Source organism: Mytilus galloprovincialis, chromosome 10, assembly GCF_965363235.1.
Source record: "Mytilus galloprovincialis chromosome 10, xbMytGall1.hap1.1, whole genome shotgun sequence".
NCBI lineage: Eukaryota > Metazoa > Mollusca > Bivalvia > Mytilida > Mytilidae > Mytilus > Mytilus galloprovincialis.
This window is the reverse complement of record NC_134847.1, coordinates 89176806-89195053: the sequence shown is the minus strand read 5'-3', so window position 1 is coordinate 89195053 and position 18248 is coordinate 89176806. Positions and strand designations below refer to the sequence as shown.

The window sequence follows — 18248 nt, the reverse complement described above, 5'->3', positions numbered from 1 at the left end:
AGGTGATCGATAGTTTTACAATATTCGATTCAACCGAATCCAGCTGCAGTCAAGGAAGAAAATACTTATTACATTATAAACACTTACGATCGGGGCATTGGCACATGCCACTTACACACTGTTCATGGTAATCGTTTGCACACGAATATACACACTCTGCATTACTGGTGCAGTCCCGAGCATTACAGATACCTAGATAACAATACAAATAAAATGTAACCAATTTAACAGACGTATACATAGATAAAGTACAAATATCGTAAACGGAAAGTATGTAATCAAATGGAAAAATCAAAAGCTCAAACAAAGAAACCAACAAACAAAATTAATGAATAACAACTGTCATATGCCTGACTGTGTACATGCTTTTTCATATGTAGAATATGGTGGATTGAACCTGGTTTTATAGCTAGCTAAACCTCTCACTTGCATGACAGTCGCATAAAATTTCATCGATGTGTGATCAAGACAAACAGACATAATAGGAAAAAATGTCAAAATAAGGGTACAACAGTCAACATTGCGTTTTAATCTTAATAACTTTGAAACCAAACAAATGTGTAACAGAGAAACACAAAAAGGCATAAATTAAAGACAAAGCACTTAAGAGCATACGATACAGTTTTATCCCATAATGAAAAATTGATGAAAATTTGCAATTAGGCTATTTTTTACCTGATTAAATATGTAATAAAAAATGTACCTTCATGTTATACTTTTTTTAGTAAATGAAGTCGAAATTTCGGATATTTGAAACTTAGTTCCTTATGATATGATCTTTCTTATTTTAATGCCAAATTAGTGATTTCATCCTATTTTCTCGGTCCACTGAACATAGAAAATAATAGTGCGGATGGGGCATCCGTGAATTTGGGACACATTCTTGATTAAAATAAATATACAGCAAAATATGACGTTTTTTCTACATTTATAAATATTTTATTAATATGAGTTATTTGTAAAAATAAAATGCACAAATTTATAGGACATTTATATAAAACAAAATTTACAATTAATTCAACAAAAACAGCTTGTGTTTGTCTTTTAAAACAAAACATTTATGTGTTTCTGTCGAAAGGAAAAATACGTCTACAAATCCGAATTTTGAAGCAAAAATTTTCGACCTCAATTTTCTCAAAAAGTAGCACATGAAGGTACATTTTTTGTTACATATTTGATTAAATCAGATAAAAATAGCCTTTAAGCAAATTTTCATCATAATTTCATTATGTGATCAAAACTATCGTATGCCCTTAAGCAAAAATAAAAGACAAGAAAACAAATATTTACAATAACACAATAACACAATGACAGGATGTATAAGTACCGAGCCACGTCAAATGGTTATTATCAAAATAGACTAAACAGTAAAAGAAATATGATAATAATGAAAAAAAAAAAAAAAAGAATACTATAAAACGTTATCATAAGATAATAAACAAAGTCAGTACCGCAGAATTTATTCTTCAAGAATAACGTGTATTTTTTGTGAAGTTAGCGAAATAAGTTACATAAATGGTTTCATATTTTATAAATTTGGTAGGTTTAACTTACCAAAATACGCGATTAAGCAAAATAAACTAACTAAAACTGCCTTCATTTCTATAATCCTAGAGCTAACCTTAACTGTCAAATAAATTGGTTGAATTATGAAGATAAGGCTAGTTTTTATATATGTCACACTATCAGTAGAACTGGGTCATCTGTTATTGAATCGTTTCCCTCAGTTTTACGGATTTGTTTTTTTCTCTCAATCGATTTATGAGTTTCGAACAGCGGTATACTACTGTTGCATTTATTTGATAATAATATCAAAGGTACCAATTTTACTGTACCAGATGCGCATTCCGACAAATAATTTTCTTAACCATATTTATTTATAGTGGATTTGGAAACAAATTATTACAACTTATATTAATCCCTTGTCACTTTGCGGGTGCGAGTGCTGCCTTGTAGCGGCATTATCCTGCTCTTTTTCGAAATCTACTAGGGTGCAAGATATTGCACTCTCTTAACACGGGTCAACCATTTATCGTCCCAATCCAACGGACTATTATGGTTTCTCGAGACCATACTCGCAAATGGTGTCAAGGGAGAGCCGAAAATTCAGTCCCAGATATTCCAATTTTCTTCTGTGATGCTCGGGGCCACAATATTAAAACCTACATGTAATACAAGGGTTTTGTTGAGGTTTGTTTTTCTCAGTCATTATCTTTTTTATGTTGTGTACTGTTATGTGTACTGTTGTTTTTCTTGCAGTCTTTTTCTTTATTTTTTGACATGGCGTTGTCAGTTTTTTTTCAACCTATGAGTTTGAATGTCCTTTTGATATCTTTCGCCTCGCTAAAACATACGCTGAGAAGATGATTAAACCTTGAGAGACCAAAAATTAATTCAAATCAGACAACAGAGAAAAATGTAAAATCACAAAAATACTGAACTCAGAGGAAAATCAATTCGAAAAGTCCATAATCACATGGCAAAATCAAATAACAAAACGCATCAAAAACGAATGGACAAGAAGTGTCATATTCCTGACTAAGCCATACAGAAAAACATATGTATAAACTGTTTTACAAAATTTGGAGGCTACATTTTGTTTATTAATATTAATCAGTCGGTTTATATTTTGTAGAACCCAAATTATTATTTGAATACATGGTCGTGGACCAACCAAGAGATTAACCCTCGGAGATATTTTTTATCAAAGAAACGAAAAAAACAACTTTAATATTTATTTGTTAAACATTAACAATCACAATATAACAAATTCTTCATTTTACGACAATATTGACAGCCCTAAATTAAAATTATATCATAATTACATTTGACTAGAGACATATCTCTTTAACTGGTATTTATTACATCGTCAGAGGGAGAGGGGAATGATTTTCTGATTCAACCTTTTTAAGTATAGAAATGTACATATTCTCATATCTGTGGAAATATTGCATTCATGCAAAAATAAGCAGATACAAATGTGTACTATATTTGAAAAAATAAGCATTCAATACTCAATATGTAAATGTATAGAAAGATCAAAATTTATATCCATGTATTGGTATTTTCATTATGTAAATTTCAAACGTTGTCATATTTTTTAAATATTAAAAGAAAGTGTTCGAAACATTTCTAATTGAAATAAATTGTATACTTATTTTTCTGTTTAGTAAGAATTATTTTTGAAATATAAATTTTTAACGTGATTTTTACTCATGCTTCTACAGAAATAATACATACATTCGAACATACACTGTAAAAATTGAGCACAGACTCGTATGATAAAATAAATAAATAATAATAAAATAAGATTTTATTATGCATATAATAACATTTTACTATAGTGTCGCATATTGGTCAACACCGTTTATACTATGAACAAGTCACTAATCAATACCAGAGACATATTGTATTATATCTCTACCCATGCTTAAACATTCTAAGAAACCTCTTTAAACTATAAACACTAAATTATAATCTTACGACAAGCGATATAAATTTTAAAATAATTTGAACTGCTCTTATATTTAAATCGTTCTCAACTGCATGCACATCTGTTACTTTAAGCTATTTACAAAGATATAAAAATTAAAATTATCAAGAATAAACTGTCTCCTTAGACGAGAAAATCGTGGTGACGGCTAAAATTTCAAAAAGAAGTTAAAATTAAAATTTCTGGTTAAAGTGCAAAGCAGTTAGTTAATAATTTTCAAAGTAAGTATTATATATTTATCTACTGCCAAAGAACATCGAATTAAAATTGATTAATCATTGGAACCCTTTATATAAATATATCATATAAATAAAACTGAGAAAGAGACAACAACCCGACAAACGAGCAGAAATCATGATTGTATTACATTAAGAACATATATATTAGATATACTTTACCCAGATCACATGTTTAATATGATATAATTATTATATGAATTTCGTTTTTCTTAACAAAGTCGAACAATCATTTACCTTAGCATGCTACTGTTTAAGAATTTGAACTGGACATACATTATTGCATCAAATTTTGATTTCCTCTGAGCAATTTTAAGCAGTTAGCATTTATGCAATTATTGAATATTTTAGTGTATTTTTTTCTTTATATGAAATCTAAAGCGCCAACCGAGACAAAATGTCACATGGAGACTGTAATAAATAGTTTTTTCTGTTGTTGTTGCAATATTTGTGTATTAGTAGTGCTTCACAACCTGACTGGAAAATAGACATTTTTCGAAATACATAATTCAAAGTATGGATAACAGATGATTCTAACCGACTTACATATACTACAATTTAATTCTTCTTACATTATAGACAAAAAAGACAGTAGCGTATTTTACATAGAGACATAAGTATCATTAATCACATAGACTTTTTTTCTTCTGAATGACAAAAAATGTACCATAATTATGAATGATGGTCTTTCTATAATTAAATTAAAAATTAATATGATTTTATTTTCTTAATCAAATTATCTTTTCAATTTGCATTTTTATTTTTTGTATTTTGAAAGTCTTTTTAAAGAATGCTAGAAACAACCTACAATTCAACTTTGAAAGATAATCCACATAATTGTATGCATTTCTTTTTAGATAAGTCTTTCTTGTTTAAAATTAATATCTGATACCAACTGAAATACTGGGTAAAATTTCAGTTCTGAACCATCTGATTGCATTTACAATAATTTGCTAATATGTTTTAAAATAAGACAAATGTTACGCCACAATTAGTTTTCTCCTATTGTAGATACAAAATTAAATGACGGGGGGTTTACGTTTTGTTTTTGATGGCATGCGTTGGATTAATTCATTTACATACATTTTAAAAAATCAAAAAAGTTAAATTGTATACATGCATATATTCTATTCTTGTTTCTGATGGATAAATGTCTCATTAACAGTCATACACATCTTTATATCTATATCTAACAAATCACAATAGGTCAAAGCATGAAAAGATGCACCGTCAACGGGCATAGGACATTTGAGCAAAAATTAAAAAAAAAAAAAATGCACATACTATGGACATTTGAGCGCCGACATCATTGAACATTTAAACGCCAGCATATTAACCATTCCTGTATTTTCAAATAGTACGTTTGAGCGAAATTTTATGTGATACTTTTATATGAAAATAAAAAGGTATGGTAATATTTCCAATAAGATAATCCTCCACTAGAGACCAAATGAAATAAATATTAGTACTATAGTAACTAACTTCCATTATAATGAGCAATTTTATCAATTTATACTTTCCTTGACACCATTGTCAAATACAATCTGCGACTTAAATAAAAAATGATGAATTTTGTTTATGTCAGAAGCCTATGATATAAGTTTCAAGCCCTAACTGACTTGTATATAATGCCATTGCTGATTTGCAAGTTTAATATGAGAGTGCAGTTAAAAGATATGATAAACTTGATGCGTTATAAACTCTACATAGTAAAAAGTATTTCCTACTCGAAATCCTATTTCTACAACTCTGGGGTGAGTAGGGATCATAGAAATAGATCGGCGAACGGACAGATAAAAAACGTAGACTCCTTCATCTTTCTTAATTTTTATCGTTCAAATGTCCTATGCTTTTTCATTTTTTTTTTGCTTAAATATCATAAAATTTCGGCGCTCAGACGTCCTTTTTATCGCTCAATTGTCCTACCATTTCGCTCAAATGTCTATTGTCGCCGTCAACGTCGTTTTAAAATTCCAATTATATAAACCATAAAATAATGTGATTTGAAATTGACTGGCTATACATCCAAGTAATTGTTCTCTTGAATACAATGATTTTTTTTACACATTCGGAAGTGACGTTATTTCGTTCATTCCCAGTGTTCCATACTCAGGCCAGACGGTACATTGTTGTGGATTATTTCCAGTAACGTGGTGCTGAAATTATAAAAACTAGCGTCAACTAATAGCTAAAATACAAATTATTTATTTATTCATTTATCTAAATTAATTAATTTATTATTTTTTATCTTTGAATCTATTTCTTATATTTCAAATATTTATTTATTCTTTGGCAAAGTTACAGAAAAAGAAACAATTGGCCGTTGGATTTTTGTCCCCAAAAATATTACTCCTACTTGATAGTTATCAAAGATACCAGGATTATAATTTAGTACGCCAGACGCGCGTTTCGTCTACATAAGACCCATCAGTGACGCTCATATCAAAATATTTATAAAGCCAAACAAGTAAAAAGTTGAAGAGCATTGAGGATCCAAAGTTCCAAAAAGTTGTGCCAAATACGGCGAAGGTAATCTATGCCTGGGATAAGAAAATCCTTAGTTTTTCGAAAATTTCAAAGTTTAGTAACAGGAAATTTATTAAAATGACCACATTATTGATATTCATGTCAACACCGAAGTGAACGTCTCGAACTTAATGTTAAATTATCCTAATACACAATGTTAAATCAAATGTCAAATAAGACTTAATAAGAAATAATTGTAAAAAATTATCGGATGAACCAGTTTGATCAATACAGCTTATTTTTATTACTTTTGTTGAAATATTCCGCAATGTGTTCAGTTGTAGTTTCCTCTTTATTTTTGATTATAAGAATTTAAAACTGTATCTTATAAAAGTATTACCTCATTAGATGACTTTTCGTCCGGCCAGTTATATCCGACATTGCCCATTTTAGCGCCATTGTCAAGTTGCCTGTTTGACTGGAATTCCGTCAACGTCCGGTGGTTGTAATGTCCCGCCATTTTACTATCGTGGTCGTCGATCATATTCTGAAGATTCGATATATAATCGATAGCAAACTGTAATGTTTTAACTTTCGATAGCCTTTTCTGCTTATTTTCGAACGGAACATGTTTCCTCAACTTTTGGAAAGCACTGTTAACAGCCTGCACGCGCTTTCGCTCTCGTGCGTTTCGTCGTGCCACCAAATGTGGCGGTTTCTCGCTATGTGGTATATGTCGATAAGTTGATTTCTTCGAAGTTGGAGATTTTATCGTCATTTTTTCGGAAGTATTTATGAAGTTACCATAATCACAGGTTCCTGCTTTTATAATTAAATGTGAACTTGAACTACACTGCATTCGTGATAATCGAAAATAAAATTGAAATAACAACTTAAAACTGTCTTCAAATGTCAAAATTTGCGTGTGAGATGTTCTAGGCAGATGCTTAGACGAAGAAAATATTGTTCTAGCGGATATAGGATCATTTAATATTTATGGTATTCGATGCTCCTTATAATTGTTTTCGATAAATGTAAAAGTGACAAAGTTAGCAACCGAAAGGCGAAAATATAATTAACACTTGACTACCACCTTGGCTAAATGTCTTGGAAACGGGGGAAAATTGACGTGCATTGTTTATTTTCTTATTAGCACTATAAAAGGTTAAAAATCTCCTATTTATGGTTCAATACTTAATATATCATTATTTACTTGACAAAATATTCAGAATTATTGAATTTGGTATATACCTCTCAGTATAATACAAGGTTTCTAATGATACAATATGTACGTTCAGTGGTGAATTTTCCATCAATAGTCAGTTTGAGCTCTATATAATAACATTAAAATTTATTTGAAAGACTATTGAAAGGATATCAAAATTAAAAGATGTGGTATTGCCAATGAGACAACTATTTACCAGATACCAAACGACGTAGAGGTGATAAACTAATGGTCACCGTACGGACAATTACCAAAACCAATATTGAGTAGTAAAAACAAGACAAAGGATACCAAATTTTATGAAAATTTAAACTCAAAAGTCGAAAACAATCTGATACTGGCATTGCAAAAACTATATAACAAACTGTATACAAAACACAACAAAGAAACTTATGACTAAGCAATACAACTCCCCCAAAAACGGGAGTGGTCTCATGTGCAACTTAAAGGGAAACATAGTCGCTCCAAGTATGGCAAAACACAACAAAGAAACTAAAGATTAGCAACACAACTCCCCCAAAACGGGAGTAGTCTCATGTGCAACTTAAAGGGAAACATAGTCGCACCAAGTATGGCAAAACACAACAAAGAAACTAAAGATTAGCAACACAACTCCCCCAAAACGGGAGTGGTCTCATGTGCAGCATAAAGGGAAACAGATCCTGCTCCAAGTATGGCAAAACACAACAAAGAAACTAAAGATTAGCAACACAACTCCCCCAAAACGGGAGTAGTCTCATGTGCAACTTAAAGGGAAACATAGTCGCTCCAAGTATGGCAAAACACAACAAAGAAACTAAAGATTAGCAACACAACTCCCCCAAAACGGGAGTGGTCTCATGTGCAGCATAAAGGGAAACAGAAATGAAAATTTCAGGGACTGAATTTTCGGCTCTCCCTTGACACCATTTGCGAGTATGGTCTTGAGGAAACGATGATAGTCCGTCGGACAGGGACGATAAATGGCTGACCCGTGTTAAGAGAGAGCCATATCTCTTGCACGTTAAAGACACCCTTGTAGATTTCGAAAAAGAGCAGGCTAATGCCGCTACAAGGCAGCACTCGCACCCGCAAAGTGGAAAGGGATTAATATAAGTTGCAAAAACTTGTTTCCCAATCCACTATAAATAAATATGTTTAAAATAAACAGATCCTGCTCCAAGTATGGCAAAACACAACAAAGAAACTAAAGATTAGCAACACAACTCCCCCAAAACGGGAGTGGTCTCATGTACAACTTAAAGGAAAACATATCCTGCTCCAAGTATGGCAAAACACAACAAAGAAACTAAAGATTAGCAATACAACTCCCCCAAAACGGGAGTGGTCTCATGTACAACTTAAAGGAAAAAATATCCTGCTCCAAGTATGGCAAAACACAACAAAGAAACTAAAGATTAGCAACACAACTCCCCCAAAACGGGAGTGGTCTCATGTACAACTTAAAGGAAAACATATCCTGCTCCAAGTATGGCAAAACACAACAAAGAAACTAAAGATTAGCAACACAACTCCCCCAAAACGGGAGTGGTCTCATGTACAACTTAAAGGAAAACATATCCTGCTCCAAGTATGGCAAAACACAACAAAGAAACTAAAGATTAGCAACACAACTCCCCCAAAACGGGAGTGGTCTCATGTACAACTTAAAGGAAAACATATCCTGCTCCAAGTATGGCAAAACACAACAAAGAAACTAAAGATTAGCAACACAACTCCCCCAAAACGGGAGTGGTCTCATGCACAACTTAAAGGAAAACATATCCTGCTCCAAGTATGGCAAAACACAACAAAGAAACTAAAGATTAGCAACACAACTCCCCCAAAACGGGAGTGGTCTCATGTACAACTTAAAGGAAAACATATCCTGCTCCAAGTATAGCAAAACACAACAAAGAAACTAAAGATTAGCAACACAACTCCCCCAAAACGGGAGTGGTCTCATGTACAACTTAAAGGAAAACATATCCTGCTCCAAGTATGGCAAAACACAACAAAGAAACTAAAGATTAGCAATACAACTCCCCCAAAACGGGAGTGGTCTCATGTGCAGCATAAAGTGAAACAGATCCTGCTCCAAGTATGGCAAAATACAACAAAGAAACTAAAGATTAGCAACACAACTCCCCCAAAACGGGAGTGGTCTCATGTACAACTTAAAGGAAAACATATCCTGCTCCAAGTATGGCAAAACACAACAAAGAAACTAAAGATTAGCAACACAACTCCCCCAAAACGGGAGTGGTCTCATGTACAACTTAAAGGAAAACATATCCTGCTCCAAGTATGGCAAAACACAACAAAGAAACTAAAGATTAGCAACACAACTCCCCCAAAACGGGAGTGGTCTCATGTACAACTTAAAGGAAAACATATCCTGCTCCAAGTATGGCAAAACACAACAAAGAAACTAAAGATTAGCAACACAACTCCCCCAAAACGGGAGTGGTCTCATGTACAACTTAAAGGAAAACATATCCTGCTCCAAGTATGGCAAAACACAACAAAGAAACTAAAGATTAGCAACACAACTCCCCCAAAACGGGAGTGGTCTCATGTACAACTTAAAGGAAAACATATCCTGCTCCAAGTATGGCAAAACACAACAAAGAAACTAAAGATTAGCAACACAACTCCCCCAAAACGGGAGTGGTCTCATGTACAACTTAAAGGAAAACATATCCTGCTCCAAGTATGGCAAAACACAACTCCCCCAAAACGGGAGTGGTCTCATGTACAACTTAAAGGAAAACATATCCTGCTCCAAGTATAGCAAAACACAACAAAGAAACTAAAGATTAGCAACACAACTCCCCCAAAACGGGAGTGGTCTCATGTACAACTTAAAGGAAAACATATTCTGCTCCAAGTATGGCAAAACACAACAAAGAAACTAAAGATTAGCAACACAACTCCCCCAAAACGGGAGTGGTCTCATGTACAACTTAAAGGAAAACATATCCTGCTCCAAGTATGGCACGACTTGTGTTGGTCATGTAAGTACAAACTCAGTGATAAGTCTGATTCGGTATATGTCACATTCGAGAATTGGAACATATCCGTTGTTCTCTGAGATAGACAGATCTAGATATTTTATAACGGTCAATCAACTTGTGATGACGTCCGTAAAATTTTCGAAGAGATAATTTCAATAACTGCTCCGGATTTTTTTTCAAATCATGGTCTAAAACCTCCCTTGTAAGTAGCTACCCTCTAACAAGAACATTAGAATAGAAATGTAAGCGTAAGCTTAAAAATGGGAACATAAGTTTCTCCATATATTCTAACACAAACTAAATTTTTAATAAAATTAAGTCCCGCATATTCCTTTTGGTAGTATAATATTTTCACTGATAAGTTTTAAATCATTATCATCGATACATGATATATGTCACACATAAGGAAATAAAAACAGCATCCAATTACAAATGTACTTGTAAAAAATAAATCAAGTTAACAATTAAAACAAATACGTTGAAATTAATATGATAGAAATAAAGGGAATGCAAACATGTCGATCAATGTAAACTTGAAGAGATTTAACAACTTATCATTGAAAAGAACGCATTTAGAATATTATCTGCTGGAAAACAAACTTCACATTATTATTGACAATGTGATTACGACAGCTCAGCCACAGGGTTGTCTCCCCTAATATTGAAAACATATTAAACAGGACATTAAAGGAAATTGAATCATGAATAATTAACCATATCATTCTATATTTCTACAGGCTGTATACATGATGTCAATCTGTTTAGTCACAAATTTAACCTAAGAAAGGATTCTGATTTTCTACTTAAATTTTACAGATGAAAACTCTGCATTAACTTAAGCTTATTCTTCTTCCTATTTCATTAGTATCATTTAACAAATACCAATTTACATGACGGAATGGATAGTTTGTTAGTAGAAATACCAGATACCAGATGAGAACATTGAATATAAGTTAAAGTAGCAGACAGGTGAACGAAATGTTATGTTTGCAAAAACTGTTAACCCTTGGCAGACATTCTAAAATATTGACTGTTCATTTGTTCATATTATTAATATTTACATTTCAATGATCGTTACATAAGCGATTTAAGTATAAACAGTAATCATTGAATTACGATACCGGTCAATAGAAAAATATTTGTATGTATTTCTTAATTTTGATTAAGGTAACGTTAAAGTGTGAACTTAATCAAAATGTAAGTAAAATATCAAATTATTATTTTTATTGAGACATGAAAGGACAAATACTTCTTGCCAGACTTCGTATGGTTTGTAGTAATCTATACGAACATTTATTTAAGAGAAATCTTGTAAAAAATAAAAACTGTACTTGCGGTAGAATCGACAGCAGTAATCATTTTCTTCTCGAGTGCAATAATTACTCCCTTGTCCGAAAGCGTACAATATAAACAATTCCGTTTCCATACAGTATAAAAATACTACAGTAACTATTTGGCTGCAATAACCTCAATCAAGAGGAAAATCTTCTCGTGTTTAAACAAGTACAACAATTTTCAGTAGATTCAAAGCGATTTGTCATATAGCTTCGTTCGTGCATGGTTAGGATCGTAATTGGACGAGACAGTCTTAGCAAAGTCCTGGAAACACACACCGCCGCCGGTACATACATATAGGAAAGATCTGACGAAAAAAGTCAACTTTTTTATTTGCAGTTATTTCCTTTTATCTTTTTGACAGGGACACGGATTAATACAACCTTGTTTCCGAATCCTTTAGTATTTAGTATTATTGTATCAATGTATTTATATGTGTATGTCATGTACATGATTTTTTGAAATAAATGTGTTTAAAGTAATGTATTCAATTGTTTTTTTAAATGAAAGCACGGCCTTGTATAAAAAAGTAACATTTCACACCACACGAATTGCAACTCTTTCTGGCATGAGTTTGAATAGTTGAATAGAGCAACCAATATTCTCGTTATAACGATCTGATATATATAAAAAGTTTTTGCTAAAAAAAAAAAAAAAACCCAAAAAACGATGACGTTTTTTGTGATTAGAATTGTAGTTTTAAGCGTTATACATAAAAAAAAATTAGATGAATACACTAGTCTAGTATTTAAATACTCCTTTCTTTTATCGAATACTTAGGTTATTCCGTATAGATTCCTTAGTGACAGTAAACTTCCGTATACAGAAATCTACATTGACCCGTGATTATTTTGCTGATGGTATCAATATTGTAAATCACTTTAGAAATAAATTAAATGTCAAGTGAAATGCGTATTTCCGATATTTAAACACGCCCACTCTGCTCCTGCAAAAGGAAGTCATACTATCCTTTGGAATTATCAAGTTTAATGACCAGCCAGTGATATCTTCATCAAGTGAGTATTTCAGTAATGCAGTATGTTTCGGATTTCAATAAAAATACATTTGACGCTAATATGGAAACTATAACTAGAATAGTTATTACATCAAGAGCTGTTGACCGTAACAGATTGTTAATTGGCAGAAACTGTGCCATTTTATTATAAATTTCAGAAACTGTGCCATTTTATTATAAATTTCGAAAACAGTTCAATAAAAATATTTATTTCATAGCATGTTTATTTTGAAGAGAAAGGGTATTTTGCAAGCACCAATCTTTAACTCTATACATTATGTGTATCATTTAGCCTGGAAAGTCACATGCACAGAAACGTCGTACTTTAAAGGGGCACTAGCTGTTAAATTTATGGTCACCGATTTGACTCAAATTCTCATATTTGATTTATAACGTTAACAATGTAAAACATTTATCCAAACTAGCAAAAGTCTTAAAAAAAAACAGTTTACAGAGCATGGGGTAGATAATATATAGGTTCGTTTCGTGTGTATTTTAGTCCAGAGGCCATCTAATTAACTATCGATTGACCTCAGATGACCATATAAGCGATGTAAACATAAATAAAGATATGAATTATACGTGCAATTGGATTTTTATAGGTCTGTTTGATTTTATTTTATAGATTAAAAATAGATGTTTCTCATTGTTTTTAACCGTATAAGAATGATTTTATGTGCATCGAATTAGTAATCAAATGATTTACCGTAGTTTCACTTTCATTGTTGACATTCTTTTTCTTTAAATAACCAGTACACGTACAATGCATGCGTTGCCAATCTCTAGCTAGGGGTTAAATTGAAGTTCACATGAATACGGATTTAAAGAGGTCGACTCATTCACTTGCAAGTGAATAACTAATTATCAATGTTTCTTAGCGTAATTTGACAAAATTGAACCTTTTTGGCTGCAAAAAGCGAATTGTTATTTCACTATTTCTCTTTCATTATTGATTGAACAGAAAAAAATCAGACTTTAGATTTTTTACATATCTCGTAGCTAGTGCCCCTTTAAGAAACGTCGTACTTTAAAAATCATGTAGAAAAGATAAAAAAAATAAAAAATAAAACAATACACTTAAGGCTCTCAACGTAAGTATGCATTTTGCTTTAAGGATATACGAATACGTCTGTTTTTTTGTAGAAGCAGTAAAACTTCTCCGTCTTTTTCATTTTACTTTTGCAGATGGCTTCAGTTGTTGATTGTTGAATGTGTTCTTGACCTTGTAGTCGAATTTTATGAAATGTATTTTGAGATAACTTTATAGTGACGATTTAAGACAACCAAACATATGTATTGTCATATTGATAATGAATTTAAAAATTGATAACTCGTTTCAGATGAAGATGTTTTTGTTAATGGTTTATGTTTTATGCCACATACATCACGTGTTCATGTCTACAGGAGAAAACATAAATAACGATCACCCATCTTTTACGCCATGTCCATTTGAGCCAAAGTGCAACTGTCACTACCAAACAGGGTCGGAACCGGGAGTTACAGCCGACTGCTCTCATAAACGTTTATCTGACATTCCATTGGTTGATTCATCAGTACGGAACCTTGACCTTAGTTATAACAATATTCATGATATTCCAGAAAATATATTTCAAAATTCAAGTTCACTGATCATATTAGATTTATCCAATAACGTCATAGATATTTTACGTAATGGATCCTTCAATGGGCTTAATTCTCTCAGACATTTAAATCTAAGGAGCAATTTACTGGTTTACAAAACAACCACCTTTCAGGATGCTTGCTTTTTACAACTGAAATCTTTACAAGAATTAAATATTGAGAATAATGTTGGATTTTACAGTGCTGGCCAGATCTTCCCAAAACTAAGCGACCTTATTAATTTAGAAAGCTTAACAATGGACGGCGTAGACGACAAACATCTCTCGGTTCAACTCAGAAACCTAACAAATCTTACTTCACTGAAAATCTCTAACCTTTCTGGTATCTGTGTCATCAAATCTCTTGAAACAAATGCATTTATCAATGTTCCTAATTTGAAAAGGATCGAGATTTTAAAGTGCCAAATAAAAGAAATACGTAACGGAACTTTCCGTCATTTATCAAAATTACAGTATGTTGATTTCTCCTATAACACAAAGCTATGTTTTCACGGAGTCTTAGGATTAATATACGATTTACAGTTTACCTCAAGTAAGGTATTAAAACTGAATAAAATTCACGAAACTTTCCACATGAATACCGCAGTACCAGTAAAATTTGGAGAGTATCTTCGGAATACATCGCTGGTAGAACTGCACGTTGATAGTAACAGAATACAAGAAGTAGATATTGGCGTTCTGCCAAATTTCCCGCCATCTTTAGATAATATCTCGGCTGCAGACAATGATTTCTCGTTTGGAAACTATTTATACGAGACTTTAGCTATGAACATCAGCATTTTGAACGTGTCAAATTTGTTTTCAACTCACGACATATCAAGCGGACATATCAACAAACGTCAGGTATCACCAGCCTTTCAACGAACATCCGAGTTTGTCCAAAATTATATCGATACAGTCCTAAATAGAGGATACGGAGTAAATGTTCATATTCCCTTTCCAAAAAACGTCAAATATTTTTATATCAAGAGATCACTAATCCGATTTACTATTCCAAGATGTACACTTCTCAGTAATAGTTTGGTACATTTTGATGGTAGTGAGAATTTAGTGACGGCATGGATAGGACCTATTTACAATATCAAAACACTTAAGTATTTAGATTTATCGTCTAACTTTTGTTCAAATATAAGCGATTTCTTTTTCCAAGATGGTATTGGCATTGAAACCTTAGTGGTTAATGACAATTTATTAGGTTTCATTATACCTTTTGACGAGAAAGGATATATACTGTCAGCATTAACACGACTGACAAAACTCAATTTGGCACAAAATAGGATCGCTACAATACCACTGTCCTTTTTTAGACAACAAGTCGCCTTAAAAACATTAGACTTAAGTGACAATTACCTTTCTGATATCTCATTTGACATTGATCATATGAATAAATTAACTAAAATTGATCTTTCGACCAATCACATATCATCGCTTGGTATGAATGCTATGAAGGACTTAGACGACTTAAATAGAAAGAATAATCTTACTCTCGATCTAAGTAACAATCCGCTTGCATGCAACTGTAAAACTATAGATTTTATCAAATGGATATCTGAAACTGACGTCCACCTGTTCAGACGTTATCAGTACAAATGTCTACGGGACGACAATACAAAGATCGTGCTCCATCAGCCAAAGTTAGTCTACCAACATTTAAAGAAGGAATGTTCATCATATGGATATGTAATTGCCGGGGTTTCAGTCGCCATTATCTTTTTTATTATAATACTTTTCTTCGGAGTGATATACAGATATCGATGGAAACTGCGATACTTATATTACATGACAAAACAGAAATATCGAGGATATCAACTGCAACAGGATCGCGATGAAACCGATTATTTGTACGATGCATTTATTTCATACGCTGATGAAGATCAAATGTTTGTTCATGATGAAATGATTAAAAATCTGGAGGATAAATATTCTATGAAATTGTGCCTTCACAAGAGGGACTTTACACCAGGAAAAGATATCGCCGGTAATATCACAAATGCCATTCATAACAGCAGGAAAACGATTGTCGTGATGACAGAGAACTTCTTGGCATCTTACTGGTGTATGTTTGAATTCAACATGGCGAGAATGGAAACCACTTACTCACGTCACGGTGACAAGGTATTACTGATGATTTTATACCAACCGATAGCTGTAAAGGATTTACCTTTGATCATGTTGGAACTGGTGCAGTCAGAATCGTTTATAGAATACCCACGTGACCACTTTGGGAATGATGTCTTCTGGATGAAAATCAAAGAAGCTTTGGAATGACATATACAATTAAATAGAATAATTCCAGCAAGAGATTTAAAATATAAGAACCTAAATCGTATTATGAAAATTTAAAATATTGTATATCATATTTGTAAATCTGCCTTTGTATTGTAATTCTTTTTCATCTTCAGTAACTGTTATACAACAAAACTTCAGGATACTGATGATTATTTTTCGTTACGCATGCGCGGTAATATTTGATTTTCTTGTACATGCCAAAGAAAAAAGTATAGAAATTTTACAATTTGTGTATTTATAAACACAAGTGATTCAACCTTACATTATTTACAAAATTAAGCATCTGGGTTAAATCAGTTGACACAGAACATCCTGTGTAAGGTGTGCTCTGAAAGTGTCAACTTTGGTTGATTTTACTGTGGCCGTAGTTAGAATGTTCCATTGAATGATGGTGTATTGGAAAAATGACCATTCATATGTTTCCTTTGTGGTTCGTATGTGTCTATAAGTATTAGGGTGGTTTTGTCTTGTTTTACTGACTGTTGGCAATACTATTTCAGATCTTATGGCAAAGTTGTTAATGCTGCACAAATCTGGAATGAGTTGCCAAACCGTTGTCGAATGGAATTGTTTTTGACTAATTAAAAAAAATGGTACAAACATGGAATCCAAGTGACAAATCATGCCAGTGCAGTGAATGCATATAGTGTTTAAGCCTGCGCTTATTTTATTTTTGTGTGACTATTTGATTTGTGCAATCTTATTATTAAATTGTGCTATGTTTTTTAAGTGCATACAATGCTTTTAACTTTTATATGCCATCTATGGTATCTTGATATGTGCACTTTATTTTTTAAATTGTGTTTTTTTTCATGACTTTTGTATGTGTGTATATCATTTGTTAATCAGTCGATTTGAAAAGCTTACTAGAGCTTGTGTTTCTGTAGTTTATTGCATATCGACTCTAAATAAAACTTTCAATCTTAAATCTTGAATCATTTCAGACGCTACTGCTGTTAAAGTGGTTGCTACAAATGTACCTAATTACTGGTCTTTGAACCCTTTATATATTTTGGATTAGCATCTTTTGTGTGACGGTCGCACAAAATAACTGTCAATGTATTTATCAGAAATGTTGTTATATTCATGTTATATTCCTACTAAAATATATCTTGTACGGAAAAGTAAATGATTCTAACTTTAAAACATTTCAAACATTTAAGTGCAATGTTAAGTATTCAAAATAAATGAATGTTTCGACAAACAGAAAACGTTATGGTTGCACATATTTATATTCAAATATCTAAATTATGCATAATACACAGCTTTTTTTAATTAATCTAGTTATGTAATAACTTTATTTTATTTTCATAGTATTACTTATTGTATGAATCTTACAAAACAAAAGAAAAAGTGGCGTAGACATCAGTGAACTACAATACGATTCCAAGGTAAACATAGACAAGGCTGTTGACAAAACAACCGGAAGAATGTAGTGATGGAAATACTGACCTTTCAGTTCCTCAAGATAAAAAGTAAACACGTATAAATCTCAATTTTATAGATGGTGAACTTTGTTGACATAATATGTTGAGTGTGTCCCAGTTAGATAT

General features: G+C 32.3%; 1 protein-coding gene across 1 annotated transcript; it reads left to right on the top strand.

Moving 5' to 3' along the window:
• Positions 1 to 12521: 12521 nt before the first annotated feature.
• On the top strand, positions 12522 to 17623 carry LOC143048716 (toll-like receptor 4). Its single transcript, XM_076222557.1, has 2 exons — positions 12522 to 12767; positions 14107 to 17623. The coding sequence occupies exon 2, from the start codon at positions 14107 to 14109 to the stop codon at positions 16672 to 16674; it is 2568 nt and encodes an 855-aa protein (XP_076078672.1). The 5' UTR covers positions 12522 to 12767; the 3' UTR covers positions 16675 to 17623.
• Positions 17624 to 18248: the final 625 nt, after the last annotated feature.